The sequence below is a fragment of the Ursus maritimus genome, unplaced genomic scaffold (genome assembly GCF_017311325.1).
Source record: "Ursus maritimus isolate PB19 unplaced genomic scaffold, ASM1731132v1 scaffold_13, whole genome shotgun sequence".
Lineage (NCBI taxonomy): Eukaryota > Metazoa > Chordata > Mammalia > Carnivora > Ursidae > Ursus > Ursus maritimus.
Window position 1 is genome coordinate 51,705,481 of NW_024423675.1, and position 16,126 is coordinate 51,721,606.

The 16,126-nt window shown below is 38.6% G+C and overlaps 1 protein-coding gene across 1 annotated transcript in view; it reads left to right on the forward strand.

Annotated features, from left to right (window-relative positions):
- Positions 1-2,638: 2,638 nt before the first annotated feature.
- ADGB (androglobin) overlaps positions 2,639-16,126 on the forward strand; it is a 157,959-nt gene continuing 144,471 nt past the window's right edge. Inside the window, exon 1 of the mRNA XM_008695018.2 lies at positions 2,639-3,153. Within this exon, the coding sequence (XP_008693240.1) occupies positions 3,080-3,153 (74 nt within the window). The 5' untranslated portion in view covers positions 2,639-3,079. The remainder of the gene's footprint in view (positions 3,154-16,126) is intronic.

The window sequence follows — 16,126 nt, forward strand, 5'->3', positions numbered from 1 at the left end:
TAAGGAAGAGGAATGCTGCCCCCCTCTCTGCCCGACCCCACCCAGTTCCAGTCACCTGGGACTCCCAGTGGTGGGTGGAGAAGTGGTTACCAAAGTTCACTTCCCCATTTCAGCAGATCCCCAAGCCGTCCAAAGACAGAGCCCTGCCTGTTCTGGGTCTGCGGGCATGGGGAAGTGAGTATTTCTAACAACTCCCCTGTGGAGCCTGGTAGCGTTACTGCTGTCTGAAGCCAAATGAGGGCAAGCACACATTGGAGCGAGGCTGCACTGTGGGTAATAATGTATACGCCCTGTTTTTCAGGCTTTCAAAGTCATTAAACAGTCGAAGAACGTGGAAATCCATAAGCCGAGTTGCAGGGCAATCATCTGGATTTGTGACTCTGAAAGATTGCAGCAAGGCTGGTTAGCCTGGAGTGTTGCAGAGAGCAAAGGCCGTGGAGCCTGGCTCAGCCTGCCCTACCCCCTACCCCAGGTCAGGCAACTCTCTTCACCTCTCCGCACTTCAGTTTCTCTACCTGTGAAATATGAAATTAGCTATCATTATTTGAGTGCTTATGATGTCCCAAACACAACATTTGAGCTGAGTATTAGCTTTCCCTTTTCACAACTGAAGAAATTGGAATTCAGAGGGTATAAATCACTTACCCAGGGTACTCAACTAATAAGAGTCAGTATTAAAATTCATGTTTCCCTCTAAGGCCTATGCTATGCCCTAAGCAGCTAGCACCCCTCCCTGAGCCAGGCATGCAGCAGGAATGCAATAAATCACAATGAGTACGGATATTTCAGAATGGCACTGACCGCGATCACCATCTGTATATAATAGGGATTTTTTTTTTTTAAAAGGTAAATGTAGGACCAATTGTTCTTCTTTGCACTGGCACATATGAATACCATCTTACAGTTTATAGGGGAGCATAGCTGCGTCTTAGAATCATGGCCTGACCAGAGTTTAGTTCCAGAAAGAAGAGAAATTCTGTTTATGCATGCTGCATACCTCACATAATAAAGGAGAAAGAACACTGGACTAAGAATCAATAAGCACTTGATATTTTCCAAAAAAAATTTTATTATCTCATTTCATCCTTATGTCAACTCCTCATCCTTATGTCAACTCCTCATCCTTTTGCCAACTCCCTTTTGTCCTAATTTAACAGATGAGACAGCAGTCTCTGAGTGGGAGTAGTGATAGGTGTGGCTTAAACCAGAGCTCCTCCCTCTAATGCCTCTAACCCAGGCTATACCAGTAGCTCTGAAACTTTTGGCAAAACACTTCTCTTGGTTCGGGGGTTTTCATCTATAAAATATGGGTGGGCTGAAGGTTATTTGATATCTAAGACTTTTCTAAGGATCTTGGCATCTTGGAACCGTTAGCAACGACGTCAGGGATGGCCTTGGCTCAAGGTGAAACTCACCCGTTTGTGGGTTGATTGCTTAAAATTGTGCTGTTTTTACCCAATAGTCTTTGTATATGCTTCTGGCTATGCATTTAATTACTTTGATAAGATTTGGTATTAAATAATATTTTCTCAAAGTTTGGTCCTGTATTTTCATTCAGGAGAGTTCTCTGGAAATTTCAATCTTGGGATAAATGAGGCAGAGCCCTCAGGATGTCTTTATTGTCTTCACGTATATAGGAGATGTTTGTAGGGCACTTTTTCAACGACAACATTAACACTACAGACTCTGAAGTTAGTAATCTTGCATAGAGAAATACAATGAAGTTGCTGTCTGATTGTCATCCATGTAACCCCCAATAACAATAAGATTGGGGCCGTCTGCCAAGCAAAGGCTATGCTGAGTACAGAGGGCTGGGCATTTATTTGTCCAAAGAGTTGAAGGATCTGTGTAATAGGAGGCTGGTTTTCCCCTGCGGAGTTGGGCCTCTACGCAAGGCCCAATCCCGAGAGGAGAGGCCATTATTTAATTAGTTAATTATTTCTAGGCTCATGGGAGCTGCCAAGGAGCGTGATAGGGGTTCTAAACCTCAGGTCTGTGCATGGTCAAATCTAAATATAGTGAAGCTGTTTTTGGCCCACAAAATATTTTGGTTTGTTAAAATAAGTTTTAAAGTGTTTCCAGTCTAAGCATCGCTGGGCTTCCGTCATTCACATTATCTGCCTTATTCTTGCTGACATTTGAGCTGTCATCTCTGACACAGGGATCCCCTATTTGCTGTGCTTTCATCGTGTGCCAAACATTTTACATACATATCTATTTTCGGGAGAGAATCATCTTGAGTAAGATATTAGTGTTTCCTGTTTACAAACGAGTAAATGAGGCTCAAAAGGAAAAACATGCCCAAGGCAACTAATAAATACCACTACGGACTGGCTGAGTATTAGGTTTGAGCCTTAATAGGTCTTGGTTTGCTTGGATCTGTTTCTTCTGGCTCCTGTGCCTTCCCAAGTGAGTTATCAAGGGCCTCTCGAGTCTATGACTGGGATTTATTCTTTTATATGAACGACGGAGACACTGGACTTCTTCATCAGAGACTTCATTCATTATTAGCTAAACTTGAGCAACTAAGGGTGTCATGATCTAGCCTTCCCTGCAGGGATCCCCCTGCACCCACTCTGTTCTTCTGGACCCGCCTTTTCAAGTCATTAGCAAATTCAGAGCGTCCATAATGTCTCCTTAGTTACAACCGAAAGAACTTGTTCAGCGGAGAGAAGAGCTGGGGAGAGGCGACATCGCATAATAAACCCCTTCAAATACCTGAAAATCCAAGAGAGAATAGTATGTCTGTGGTTCCGAAAAGCAAAGCCAGGTAGAGTGGACCCGATAGAGCTGCAGTTTGTCAGAGTTGCCCACCAACTCTACCGTCAAATCCGTGCCCGGACCCCCCGGGGTCCTCCCCAGACACCCAACCCTTAGGCCACCTGAATGTGGAGACCTGAGCGCGTCCCCACTCGCCGCCGCGGAGCCGCAGCGCTAGGGCCGCGGGGACCCGGAGCTCTGCTGAGGCCGCGCGGCCACCGTCTCCTAGCAACAGCCGACGCGGAGCTAGTCCCGGAGCCAGCTCCTCGCTCAGAGCTCAGTCCCCGCTTGGGTCCCGGGTCCCGGGTCCGCTTCTACCATGGCCTCCAAACAAACCAGAAAGAAAGAGGTGCATCGTATCAACTCGGCGCATGGATCGGATAAATCTAAAGAGTAAGGGACCTCTGCCTGCCCGCCCCACACCCCTTGCCTACCCCTTGGCCTTACCACTCGTCCTGGGGCTGCTTCCCTGCAGCAAGGTCGGCCAGGGCTGGAGTGGGACTGGCCTCCTCCTCGCAGCTTCTCTGTCTTCCCCGGAAGTTTCTTGCTCCCATTCCTTCCTTTGCCTGCCTTGATCGCCCGTTTCCCTGCCTCAGCGGCCCAGCTGCCCTTCCCGCCCCTCCTCTCCTTCATAGCCCATCCACGCACATCCTGGGTGCAGCTGCCTGAAGAACGAGGCATAGATCAAAGGATGTCCAGTTAGGGTCACATCTTGCTGGCCCCGATAATGACACAGAGAGACAGAGATAGAGATATAGACCGAAAGAGAACTTTGACCTCAATGCTTAATGGCTATTCCCTAGTTTCTATAGGTCCCCTTCCAACAACAAAAGAACTTCTATCAGGTGACATCAGGAGTAAAATGGTTTTAAAAGTTAGAACTATATAAATATATAGTTCGTGTTACTGATGTAGCTCCTTTCCTCCATGCATCCCCATGTTCCGGATTCTCTAGTTTCCAGTTCTGTCTGCACTCATAAGCAAGCTTCCAGCTACCTGGCAGATACCCAGTCATTTTATTAACTGAAGTTTCAGGTACTATATTACACACATAAATGATTTTAACAAGATCTTGTAAGTCAGGTCATTTTGACATTTACTCATGACTTCCATTCTTCTAGGTCCAAGTCTTACAAGGCCCTATAGGATCAGACCCTTATTACTTTTCTGACTTTACCACTCCTTTGTTCATATACTAGTCTCCCCTCCACTCCCTGGAACACCCCTGTGTTGTTCCTACCTCAGGGCCTTTGCCCTTGCTATTTCTGCTGCTGGAAAGTTCTTCCCTCCAGATTTTTATATGGTTTTATCCCTCAACTCCTTTAGGTGTGTACCTAAGTGTCATTTTCTTGTGTCAGCTTCTTTGGCCAACAGTTTTAAAATCACAGCCCCCACTTTCTTGCTAAAGCCAAAACAAAACAAAACAAAACAAAACAAAAAACTTCCCTATTTTCTTTTGCTGCTTTATTTTTCTTGAAATTTTTATTCATTTAACATACTATATATTTTACTTTTAAAAAACTATGTTTATTTATATATCTTCCTTATAGAATGTAAGTTCCATAAAGACAGAGCTTTTTCTTTTTCTATTTTATACACTATTGACTCCTTAGTACTGCGAGTGATTCCTGGATTGGACATAGCAGACAAAAATGCTTATTTAATGAATGCATGACAGTGTTTGAATAAGAGATTATAACAGGATTGCAAAAGAATTTTTGAATATAGCAAAAAAAAAAAAAAACCCACCTTAGTCAATGATGGTTATAACTAATGCATGTTGAAGGCTCACAACTCTTAAGGAGCTTTGGGGAAAATCTTTGACTTTAAAGAGTTTATATCCCGAAAGATATGAGACTGTTAACTCTCATGGAAAAAAAAAAAACCAACAAACTGATCAAACCAGATACCATAAATCACACAGTTCATGGCCTGGGCCAGTGATGGCTGTGTCACATGAGAGAGACAAGGTGCTTGCTGGTAAGATGTTAACTCTTTCCTCACCAGTACTTCCCATTTCTTTTTGAGATGATAATGTTATTTCTAACATGTTTAGTTCTTCCAGAAAATATCTGAATTGAATTATAGCAATAAAACTGTATGTATCTATTTATGAAAATAGAAGAGTAAAGGTAAATAGTTATACAAAATCTAGGCTTTGCTAGAAATTATCTATTGAGCATTAAACATCATGAGATTTTGCTGTGGCATTATATGATAAAATGTGAAGTTTATTATAAACCAAGCTGCCCTCCAAAATTTTTACTGAAAATCCAATCGTAGGTGCCAGGCTAAGTCATCATTAAAAGATCAGGTGTCACCCAGCAAGGGACCTAGGGATCAAAGTCTATCAAGTCTTCAATGTAATTGTCATTTGAAATAGGCTGGGACATTTACAGCAAGCTTTTCTATATCATTTTATTATACCTTGTGGTTATACTTCCAATAAATGCAACCAACTCTAACATGGTCTTAGACATGGAAATGAGAGAAAGGATCTTGAGAATAGCAATCTCCAGCATACCTGTTTTATTCCCTAAAATTTTGTGTCCTAATGGGGACAAACACCATGTCTGGCTTTTGGCTAGCATGGTGGCTAATACTAGCTCATAGTTTAGTGACCTAGCATAGTTTCCATTCCTTCTGATTTGGAAAGCCTGGTTCTCCTTCCCTTTCTAATCTGATCTGCTGATGGCAGAGTACAAAAACTGAGATGTTACAACTGAGAAAGCAGAGTTATCTAGGTCTAACTCTGACCAAATTCACTTATCAATGTAACTTTGAATCACCAAGAAAAGTCATGCCAGGTAACTGAGTTGTCAGTCTTTACATGAGATTCACCTACTATCATTTGGTCTATTTTCCTGTCTCAGGAAGGATGGAATCTCTGTTATAGGGTTCATTCTGGCACTAATTTTTTGTGACATTGGACATGTCATTTTTCTATTCCGACTTTCAGTGTTTTTCTTCTTTAAATGAAGAACCACCTAATTAAAATTGCTCCCTACCCAACACCCTCCTTCCCCCTTCTCTGCTTTATTTTTCCCTCCAGCTCTAAACTTCCATGACTTCATCGGATTTTTTAAAAAAACTCCACTGTGCCCACAATGGGTGAAGGGATTTTGTTACAGCTAAGTATTTAACACTTGAATTTAATTCATTTTTCTAGTAGAAGTTATCTTTTTAAAAATTCTATTCTCAAGAATGATAATTGTCATAACAACTGTCACAAATTATAGCTTTTATTATCAAATATCTAATGATAATTAGAAATTAGAGACCCATCTAACTTAATCAATTTGAAACTAATAGGCATGGCAAAGATACTTTCATTAGTTAGATGCTATTAGAAGGATTTGTAGTGACACCATGTCAAAACTTCGATTTTCTTGGAAGTAATAAATAAAAGCCTTTATGTAGATCATGGCTAACTTAAAAGAAAGAAAGGAAAGTATGCATTTTAAGTATTAATGGTTATTAGAAGTGTTAAAGCTTGCACTTTTAAACACCAAACTATTTGGAACTTTAATGGCAGTTTGAGATGGAGACACAATTTGGTGTTTATAATCAACAAAATTTTGTTTCACTTCCAAAACCACATTCAAACCAAGCTCAAACAAACATATAACCTGTTAAACTAACAAGAATTATGCAACCTTCTAGATTCTTATTGATGATGAAATATCATTAACTCTCTTTCCAAAGCAGAATGAAATCTATTTCATAATGCCCAATAATCTATCCTTACTGACTGAAATGCACGTCTAAATTTTGTAGACTTCTCAAAAAAGAACAACATATCAGTCCATATGAAAATTTGGAAACAGGACTATTGCAAAAGCTGATCTGTGATCAGTGTTATAAAAGCAATATAAAATAGAAGAATAAATATCTTACTGAGGATCAAATTAAGTGGGTTCTTGGTTATCAGAGATTCAAGAGGGAGAGCAGATTAAATGAAAACATTCCATAGTTGTTGGTAGATAATATGTTCTTCCACCTTCAGAGAGCAGGAAAGAAATTCCCCATAAGAGAGTGGGAAGCTGCCCTATAGCGCCATGTCCAGTCCTCGAGCACCATGCCCAGTCCTTGAGCGCCATGTCCAGTCCTCGAGCGCCATGTCCAGTCCTCGAGCTCCACAGCGGAAGGCAGAGGTAGGAGAGCTAGCAGAGGACGAAACACCCCAGGGCTCACACTGAGCTTTATGATTTTCCCAGATGAGCTCTGTGGACCCCAACAACTAAGGTTAACAAATTTAAAAGGTCCGCTCCTGTGACAGGAGCTTCCCTAGAGGAAAGCTTATTTTTTATGTCCATTTCTCAACTTCTCAGTGAGTACTTCTCACGCCCAAGTCACTGGTAGGTCTGAGAGGACAAGGAATTGTGAAACATGGTAACTTCTTTCTAGGAATATGTGATCTGGGAGGGAAAAAATATCCCCTAAGATTCCCCTAGTTACAGAAGTAACTAGGAAGTATATGGTGATGCCATATTGGTCAGGGGTAGTTGTCGGAAATAATGGAAGGAGCCATATGTTGGCATGGGATTAGATGAGAGACACCCTGAGATTCCTAAAATGAGGGCTCTGTGAGGGAGAGGAGAGATGTGCGCCATCGGTTCTCCCTTTAAAATAAACCTAATCTGAGCACTTAAGAATTTATTAAGATTTGACGTGTTTTAAGAATCATCTCTGGCAGTGAAATCTATTTTTTTTTAAATCACCACCAACTTTTAGTTTGTTTAGTATTGGAGAAAAGATGGTTCCCTCTGAAGTTGACTTAATAACATTATTAGAGAAGCAGAAGTTACCTTCAGAAGATTTAAGTTTATAAACTCATGGAATTTGTATTTCATTGTTCTCTAAAAACAGAATCAGATGTGTACTTTGAAACTAGTAGCATTGTTGCTAATGCTTCTAAGTGTGCAAACTAATATTGCTTTTATCAAAAGTGATTATTTAAAATATTTTAATTGACTTTAATCTTTCTTTGACATTTACAGGTCACAGGTTATTTAATTCAAGGGATTAAATAATCTATAAACTGATTATACTACTTGGTGTGAGACAAATTGACTAAAAAGTGTATCTAAGACAGATTAAAAATAAGTCTTTGACATGAGTTGTATAATTTGATATGTTTTGTGTAATGTGAAAGATTGGATAGAAATATCACTATCACTTTCACCCTCAACAAAGAGGATATGCATATGTTGTCATAAGAAATATCCAAGTAGGTGCTTTGAAATTATGTTAACATTCCTTCCCCAAATAGGTCCAGGCAAATTAATGCCAAGTTCTGGGGCCTCAACTTTGCTAATTTGTAAGGCTGAATTCATATATGCTACATGTTTAAAGCAAACATGTATTTCTATTTTGAATGGCTTTTTTGTTTTTTGTTTTTGCTCGTGTCAAAAAAAAAATGCAATGGTCCAAATATTTTGTAATTATTTTTCTGCCATCCTTCGGATAGGATGAATATCAGAATTACATATATTATTACTCCACTTGTAGTTCTTAAAAAATCCGTGTGCCCTTTCTACCCTCATTTCTTCGGGCTGTGTGGCTGCCATCCACAGCCTACATTGGAGACTCTCAGAGGCCAAGTCAGCTCAGAGCTTCTCTGTTCTCTTCATCTTCAGACCTTCTACAGCATTTGTTTCTGAGTAGAACAGCTTAGGAGGGTATTCGGTGAAGCTATCTACTGAATCTGAGGGCAGGAAATATATCAAGGTTAGTTATAAATTAGTGAGAAAGTCTCCAGCTCATAAAACCTTGTAGATACAGAGGCGAAAGGAGAGGAAGCAGGAACTTGGAGCTGTTTTGTTTGCTTTGGTCCCGGGTATGAGCCAGAAACACAGTGAGAGTTTAACCAGGTAAGGTCAAGGTCAAAGGTGAAGGCTGTACTACACACACTGCCAACCCTGCCCTTTCTACACACTATTATAATGAATGGATTCGCCCCATGTTTGCTTCACCTGGGGTCAAAGTCTAGGAGGAATTTAGGACTGGTTTGCACCACTGACAAAGAACGAGGTCATGAGGAAACTAGCTGGAGTTTCAGTAAAACAAAACAAAACATGTTTTGTGCTTGCTCTTTAGAAATATCAGCCTAGCTGCTGGAGGGTGTCAGATCCTGGGAAAAGGCAGGATCCTAGTGGCCTTGTACTTTGACTCAGGACTGGATGGGGGAGAAACAGACACAGCTTCCTCCTCTGCTCTCCCAGCTCCTCCCTTCTCTGCAGAGGGTGCAGCGGCCTCACGGGAGGGAGCAGGGGGAGGGAGCAGGTGGCCCTCCAGCTCAATCTCACCTCTCTTGCCCTTTCCCAGAGGGGTCTTTTCTCTCTGGCCTACCTGCCTTGGTTTCTTTCTTCTGCCCCCTCCCCCCCAATTAAGTCATTCTGCAGTGGCCTTACTCACCTCTCCTCTCATTGACCCCCTTACCTCCCTGTTGATCACCTAAAACAGTCATTCCCGATTAAAATGGACTAAATTAGCATCTGTGGTCCTTATCATGTAATTAAGTTCAAGTACACAAATCCACCTGGATGTTCTCTCCTGCTCCAAGTGAAATATGTCCAAAATCGAGGTCACTTTTTTCTCCCAAATGTACGTATTTCCCATGTAGTTCATTTTAAAGAATCTTATTACCATCTTCGCTGACAATCTGACTCAAAGTTCAGTCACGGTTGACTTTGCCCTGTCCTTCCATGGCATCCAGTTGGTCTCTATGTTCTTTTGATTTCACCTTCAAATTTCTTCTCTAGCCTGGCTCAGCCTTCCTTTTCTTCCCTGTCATTTTCTTGTTTGGGCCTTTTATTCACTCCGGGTGGAACCACTGAGAAAGCATTCCAACTTCCTTGCTTTCTTCAGTCTCTTTCCAACCTTCTTGATGTGCACTACTGTTAGTAATCTTCTTAACACACTATTGCCCTAGTAGGATGTTTCTGCTTTACAAGAGGAAGAAAGAAGGAAGGGAGGAAGGAAGAGAGAGAGAGAGAGCACGCGAGCTAGTTGGCAGGGCCACAGCCAGCTCTGATTCGCTCCTAGTCTCTGTTACCAACCAAACACTAACATACGGTGGACATTCTTCCACTTTTCTACCTTTGTGCCTTTCCCCATTCTCTTTTCTCTGCTTAGAGTTGCTTTCCACCTACCCCTGCCATTCTATGAATATCTTGAGACCTGCTTTTCCTTGTAGCCATCATTGATCTGCTAGGTTGGAAACCATTCCCCCCCCTTCTGTGTTGATAAAAGCACTTGGTTTTTAACTTTTTTCAAATCCTTTCACTTTTGCCTTTGCAGTTTTCTTACTGTGTGTATTGATTCTCACTAATTTTAAGTTATTGGAGAACAAAAACTGAGTCTTACCGATCTTTGTATTTACTCAAGCACAATGTATTGAAAAAAATAGATAAATGTTGAACTTTTAAGTCTAATTAAGTCTAATTAAATAATTATAATAAAACCAGGAGAATAAAAGGTCAGCACAACAGCCCGGCTTTAACTATTTTTAATTGCATTTTTTCTAAGATTGCAATTTGTTTCCTTACGTGTTTGAGGTTTCAGAAGACTACAGCTCGGGATGCCCCAAACCAAATTGAGTCAGTTGTGTAAATCTGTTCATATTCTAATTCCTTCTGGGTATTAGCTGACACTATTTAAGAAGGCATGCTGACTGCACAGTGGACAAGTAAACTGCCTCCCACTATGAATAAAATCGTGTCTTTACTCTGAACAGCGTGCTTGAAGAAAACAATGGCAAAATTCCAGACCCTCATTTTACTGAAGTTTTAATCCCTACAGTGAAAATAATCTAATTAAAGCATAGATAGGACTGTGTATATGTTAATCAGCTTCTGATTTTCTTTTTCCTTTTTTTTTTTTTTTGCTTAAAAGTCTCTAATGACTTTGTACCAGCTAAACTTTTCTTTAAAGGTTTTCAACTCTTACACATTTTCTATTGCATTATTTACTCTTCTTAATTGATTTAAGAATTTTTAAAAAATCATTTTGTCATCTTTACAAGGTATGTGATTTAATGTGTTTTTACGTTTTAAAAAGTTATTTCACTCATGCTTTATTAATAATTGGATTATAAAATACATTTTAATACAGTTATGAACTACTTTCATTATATATAAAGATAGTTTTGACTTCTTCCCAATTCCAAATTATTTAGGGTATTTAATTTACCAGGAATAGGCATACATGAAAGACAAAATATGTAGATAAAGTATATTTTATTGCATAAGACTCAGTAATCAAACATATCATACAATGTGGATTTAATTTTACTATGTATTATGACTCTAGGAACAGATAATATTGCTATCACAGTATGTTATTTGGAGTTTCCTTAATTTGCCTATTATACTCCCCAGGCTTGTTTTCTTTTTATTTCTGGGATTAAGACCTAAGCTGAGATCAAGAGTTGGGCACTTAACGCACCGAGACACCCAGGAACTCCTCTTTTTCTTTCTTTTTTAAAAACAACTTTATTTTTTTAATTTTTAAAAAAGATTTTATTTATTTATTTGGGAGAGAGAGGAGAGAGCACAAGTGGGAAGGGGCAGAGAAAGAGGGAGAAACAGATTCCCCACTGAGCAGGGAGCCCGAGTGGGGCTGATTTCAAGACCCTGGGTGGTGACCTGAGCCAAAGGCAGACACTTAAGCATCTGAGCCACCCACTCGCCCCTAAAAGCAGGTTTATTGATGTAAATCTGACACACAGTAAATCCATGTATTTAAAGGATATGTTTTGATAAGTTCTGAAGTACATTTGCACATATAAAAACATCACCATGATTAAGACAATCAACAGATTTACCATTAAAAATGGTTCCCATGATTTCTTGGCGATGCCTACCTTCTGTCCCTTCCTCACCCCAGTCCCCGGGCAACCACTCTTTTGTGTTCTGTCACTATAGATTAGTTTTAATTTTCCTTGAGTTTTATATACATGAAATCATGTATACCTTTTGTATGGTTTCTTTCATTCATTATATTTATTTTATTTTCATATTCTTCCATGTTGCTAGCAGGTAGTGTAGAATTGGTATTATTTCTTCCTTTAGCATTTAGTAGACTTCAAGAGGAAAGCCATTTGAACCTGGACTTTTCTTCGTAGGGAAGTTTTTAATGATAAATTAACTTTCTTTAATAGACCCAGGGGTATTCAGTATCTCCAATCCAACCTACCACATCTTTAGTGAGTTATTCTTAGTTTATAACTTTAAGGAATTATTCCATTTCATCTGACTTACTGAATATAGGGACTTAAAGTTGTTTGTAATATTTCTTTATTCTCCTTTTAATGTCTAGAATCAGGAGTGACGTCCCCACTTTGGCTTCTGATATTGGTAGCTTGTGTCTTCTGCCTTACATTCGTGATCAATCTGACCAGAGTTTGATTAATTTTGATGATCCTGAAGAACTGGATTTTGGATTCATTGATTTTTTTCTCTATCATTTTTGTGTTTTCTGTTTCTATTGATCTGATCTAATCTTAACTTCCTTGCTTTATTTACTTTAGATTTTACCAGTTTAAGTAAGGTAGAAACCGGGGGCGCCTGGGTGGCGCAGTCGTTAAGCGTCTGCCTTCGGCTCAGGGCGTGATCCCGGCATTATGGGATCGAGCCCCACATCAGGCTCCTCTTCTGGGAGCCTGCTTCTTCCTCTCCCATTCCCCCTGCTTGTGTTCCCTCTCGCTGGCTGTCTGTCTCTGTTAAATAAAAAATAAATAAATAAATTATATATATGTAAAAAGTAGAAACTGAATATATGGCGACTATGACTTTTTCCTAATATAGGGATTTTGTGCTATCAATTCTCCTTTATGAAACGCTTTAGTAGCATCCTATAAATTTCAATGTTGTCTTCATTTTTATTCAGTTCAAATACTTTCTAACTTGCTTTTTGATTTCTTTTTTAACATATTGGCTAATCATGTGTTTTGTTTAAATTCAAAATACCTTAGAATTTTCCAGATTTTTTTCTTAGCGATTTCTAGTGTAATTCCATTGGTCAGGGAAGATACTTTTTATAATTTGAATTCTTTTAAATTTATTGAGACATTCTATGTCTTAGATTGTGGTCTACCTTCATAAATATAATGTGCGTTCTTGAAAAGAATGTGCATCCTGTTGCAATGAAATGTTTTATAAATGTCAGTTAGGTCAATTTCAATGGCTATTGTTCCATATTGGATAATGTTCTATATACTGCATCTTCTGCAGCCTTATTGTTTTTCCATCTGGTATCATCTTTTTTCTTTTGCTTAAAGGCCCTCTCTTATTTTTTTTTATTGTGCTAAGGATTTGCCGCTGATGAATGCTTCCGGTTCTTTATGTCAGGAAAAAAGTGTTTATGTCACTTTCACTTTTTAGAAATGTTTTTGCTAGGTGTAGAATTCTAGGTTGACAGATTTTTTTTTTTCCTTTTAATTTTTAAAAGATATTCCCCATTCACTTGCATTGTTTTTAAGAGAAATTTGCTGTTTTTCCTTTTTCTTTGTCCTTCTGCATGTAATATGTGTCTTTTTTTTCCCTCCAGCTATTAGGATTTTTTTTAAAAACACAACTTTTGAGTCATTTGCTTATGTTGTACCTAAGCATAATATTCTTTATGTTTCTTGAGTTTGGGGTTAATTGAAATTCTTGAACTTGTGGATTTGTAGTTTGCATTGAAACTTAAAAATTTTGACCATGATTTCTTCAAATATTTTTTTTCTTCCTCCAATACCTCCTTTGAGGACACAGATAATCCCTAGATTGTTTGAAATTGTCCTAGAATTCACTGATGCTCTGTTCATTTTTAATTCTTCTTTATGTTTCATTTTGTGTTATTTCTATTGCTATCTCTTTTTTTTTTAAGATTTTATTTATTTATTTGACAGAGATAGAGACAGCCAGCGAGAAAGGGAACACAAGCAGGGGGAGTGGGAGAGGAAGAAGCAGGCTCCTAGTGGAGGAGCTGGATGTGGGGCTCCATCCCAGAACGCTGGGATCACGCCCTGAGCCGAAGGCAGACGCTTAACTACTGTGCCACCCAGGCGCCCCTCTATTGCTATCTTTTTAAGTTCGTTAATCTTCAGTATTTTTTTCTCAAATATTTTAGTTTTCATTTTAGGTATTTCAATCATTTTTTTAAAAAACTCTCACGTGCATGAGAAACTATCCAAGGTCAAAGAAAGAAGTACCCCAAAAGATTGGAGGATTCACACAGGGCTAGTCCCATTGTTATCATCCACAAAACCCAAAGTAAGTAGAAGGAAAGGAATCATAAAGATTAGAGCATGAATAAATGAAATAGAAAAACAATAAATAAAATCAATAAACCAAAAATTGCTTCTTTGAAAAGATCAACAAAATTGACAAATGTGTAGCTAGGTGGAATAAGAAAACAAGAGGGAAAACGCAAATGACTACAATCAGAAGTGAAAGTGGGGTCATCACTACCAATTCTATATAAATAAAAAGAATTACAAGAGTACTATGAACAACTGCATGCCAACAAATTAGATAACCCAGATGAAATAGACAAATTCCTAGAAATGCAAAACCTACCAGAATAATTCATGGAAAAAAACCGGAAAATCTAAATAAGCTTAGAACTAGTAAGGAAATTTAATGAGTAATCAAATATCAATATCTCTCGAAATGAAAGGCTTTGGACCTGATGGCTGTACTGATGAATTCCAGCAAACGCTGAAAGAAGAATTACTATCAGTCCTTCCCAAACTTTTACAGAATTGAAGAGAAGGGAACATTTCCTAATTCATGCTTCAAGGCCAGCATTATCCTGATAACAAAGCCAGAGAGAGACCAAAATCTTTTACAGACATTGAGGCAAAAATCGTCAACAAAATCACTGCAAACAGAATTCAGCAATGTAGTAAAAAGAATATACGCCACAGCCAAGTGGGATTTATTCTTGGACCGCAAGGATGGTTTAACATATGAAAATAAATCAATATGATACACCATATAAACAGAATAAAGGTAAAACCTACATAATTATCTCAATTAATTTGGAAAAAGCATTTGACAAAATTCAATACCCTTTCATGATACAAGCACTCAGCAAACTAGGAATAGAAGGGAAGTACCTCAACATAATAAAACCATATATGAAAAGCCCATGGAGGATATCATACTTAATGATGAAAGGCTGAAAGCATTTCTCCTAAGATAAGGAATAAGACAAGGGTGCTCACCTTCACCATTTCTGTTCAACATAGGACTAGAAGTTCTAGGCAGAGCAATTAGGCAAGAAAAGAAAAGTAATCCAAATTGGAAAGGAGAAAGTAGAATTGTCTATTCGCAGATGATATGATCTTACATGTAGAAAATGCTAAAGAGTTCACAATAAACCTGTTAGAATTAATAAATAAAGTGGCAGGATACGAAGTTCACAGCACACAAAAATCTGTTGCATTTCTATATGTGAATAATGAACGATCTGAAAAGAAAATGACAAAAATAATATTTGCAATAGCACCAAGAAGAATAAAATACTTAGGAACTAACTTAACCAAGGAGGTGAAAGACTTTTACAATGAAAATTACACAACATTATTGAAAGAAATTAAAGGCATAAAAAAATGGAAACACATCTCATGTTCATGGATTGAAAGACTTAATGACATTTTAATGTCATTACTACCCAAAGCAACCTACAGATTAAATGCAATTCCTATTGAAATACCAGTGATTTTGTTTTTTGCAAGAAATGTTTTTTGCACAAATATATACTAAAATATATATGGGATGGGTAACCCTCTGAAGATCTCAATAGTCCTTTCTGTGAAGCTCTCTGTTCTTGTCTCTGTCCTGCAAACTCTAGCTGCTTTGGTCTCTCCCAGGCTCTTACCTCCTGCTCCTTCCCTCAAGGAATCTGTTGAAATATGCCTGGATGACCTCTTTCTGTACTGCAGCCCCAAACTCTCTCACAATCGTAAGCTGAGGCAATTATAGGGCTCACCTCATTTGGTTCCTATCTTTTCAGAATCACCATCCTTCATCAGCTGATGTCTGTCTTGAAAACCTGTTTCATGTGTTTTGCGCAGGTTTTTGGTTGCCTTAGGTGGGAGGATAAATTCAGTCCCTGTTATTGCAACTGAAATGAACATGATATCTCTTAGGTTTATTACCTAAATTTTACATTTTATTTCTAAATATTAAGACGGGAGGGTTTGAAGCAGTATTTACAGATATATATTCACAAATAATATATTGCAAGCATGGATACAATTCTTTCCCTTAAAGGGAAATCCCAAATTATATGTAATTGCCAGTATCTATTATCTTCTTAAATATTGGTTTTTAACATAGTAGAGACATCTTGTTATAAGAATTTTAATTAAAAG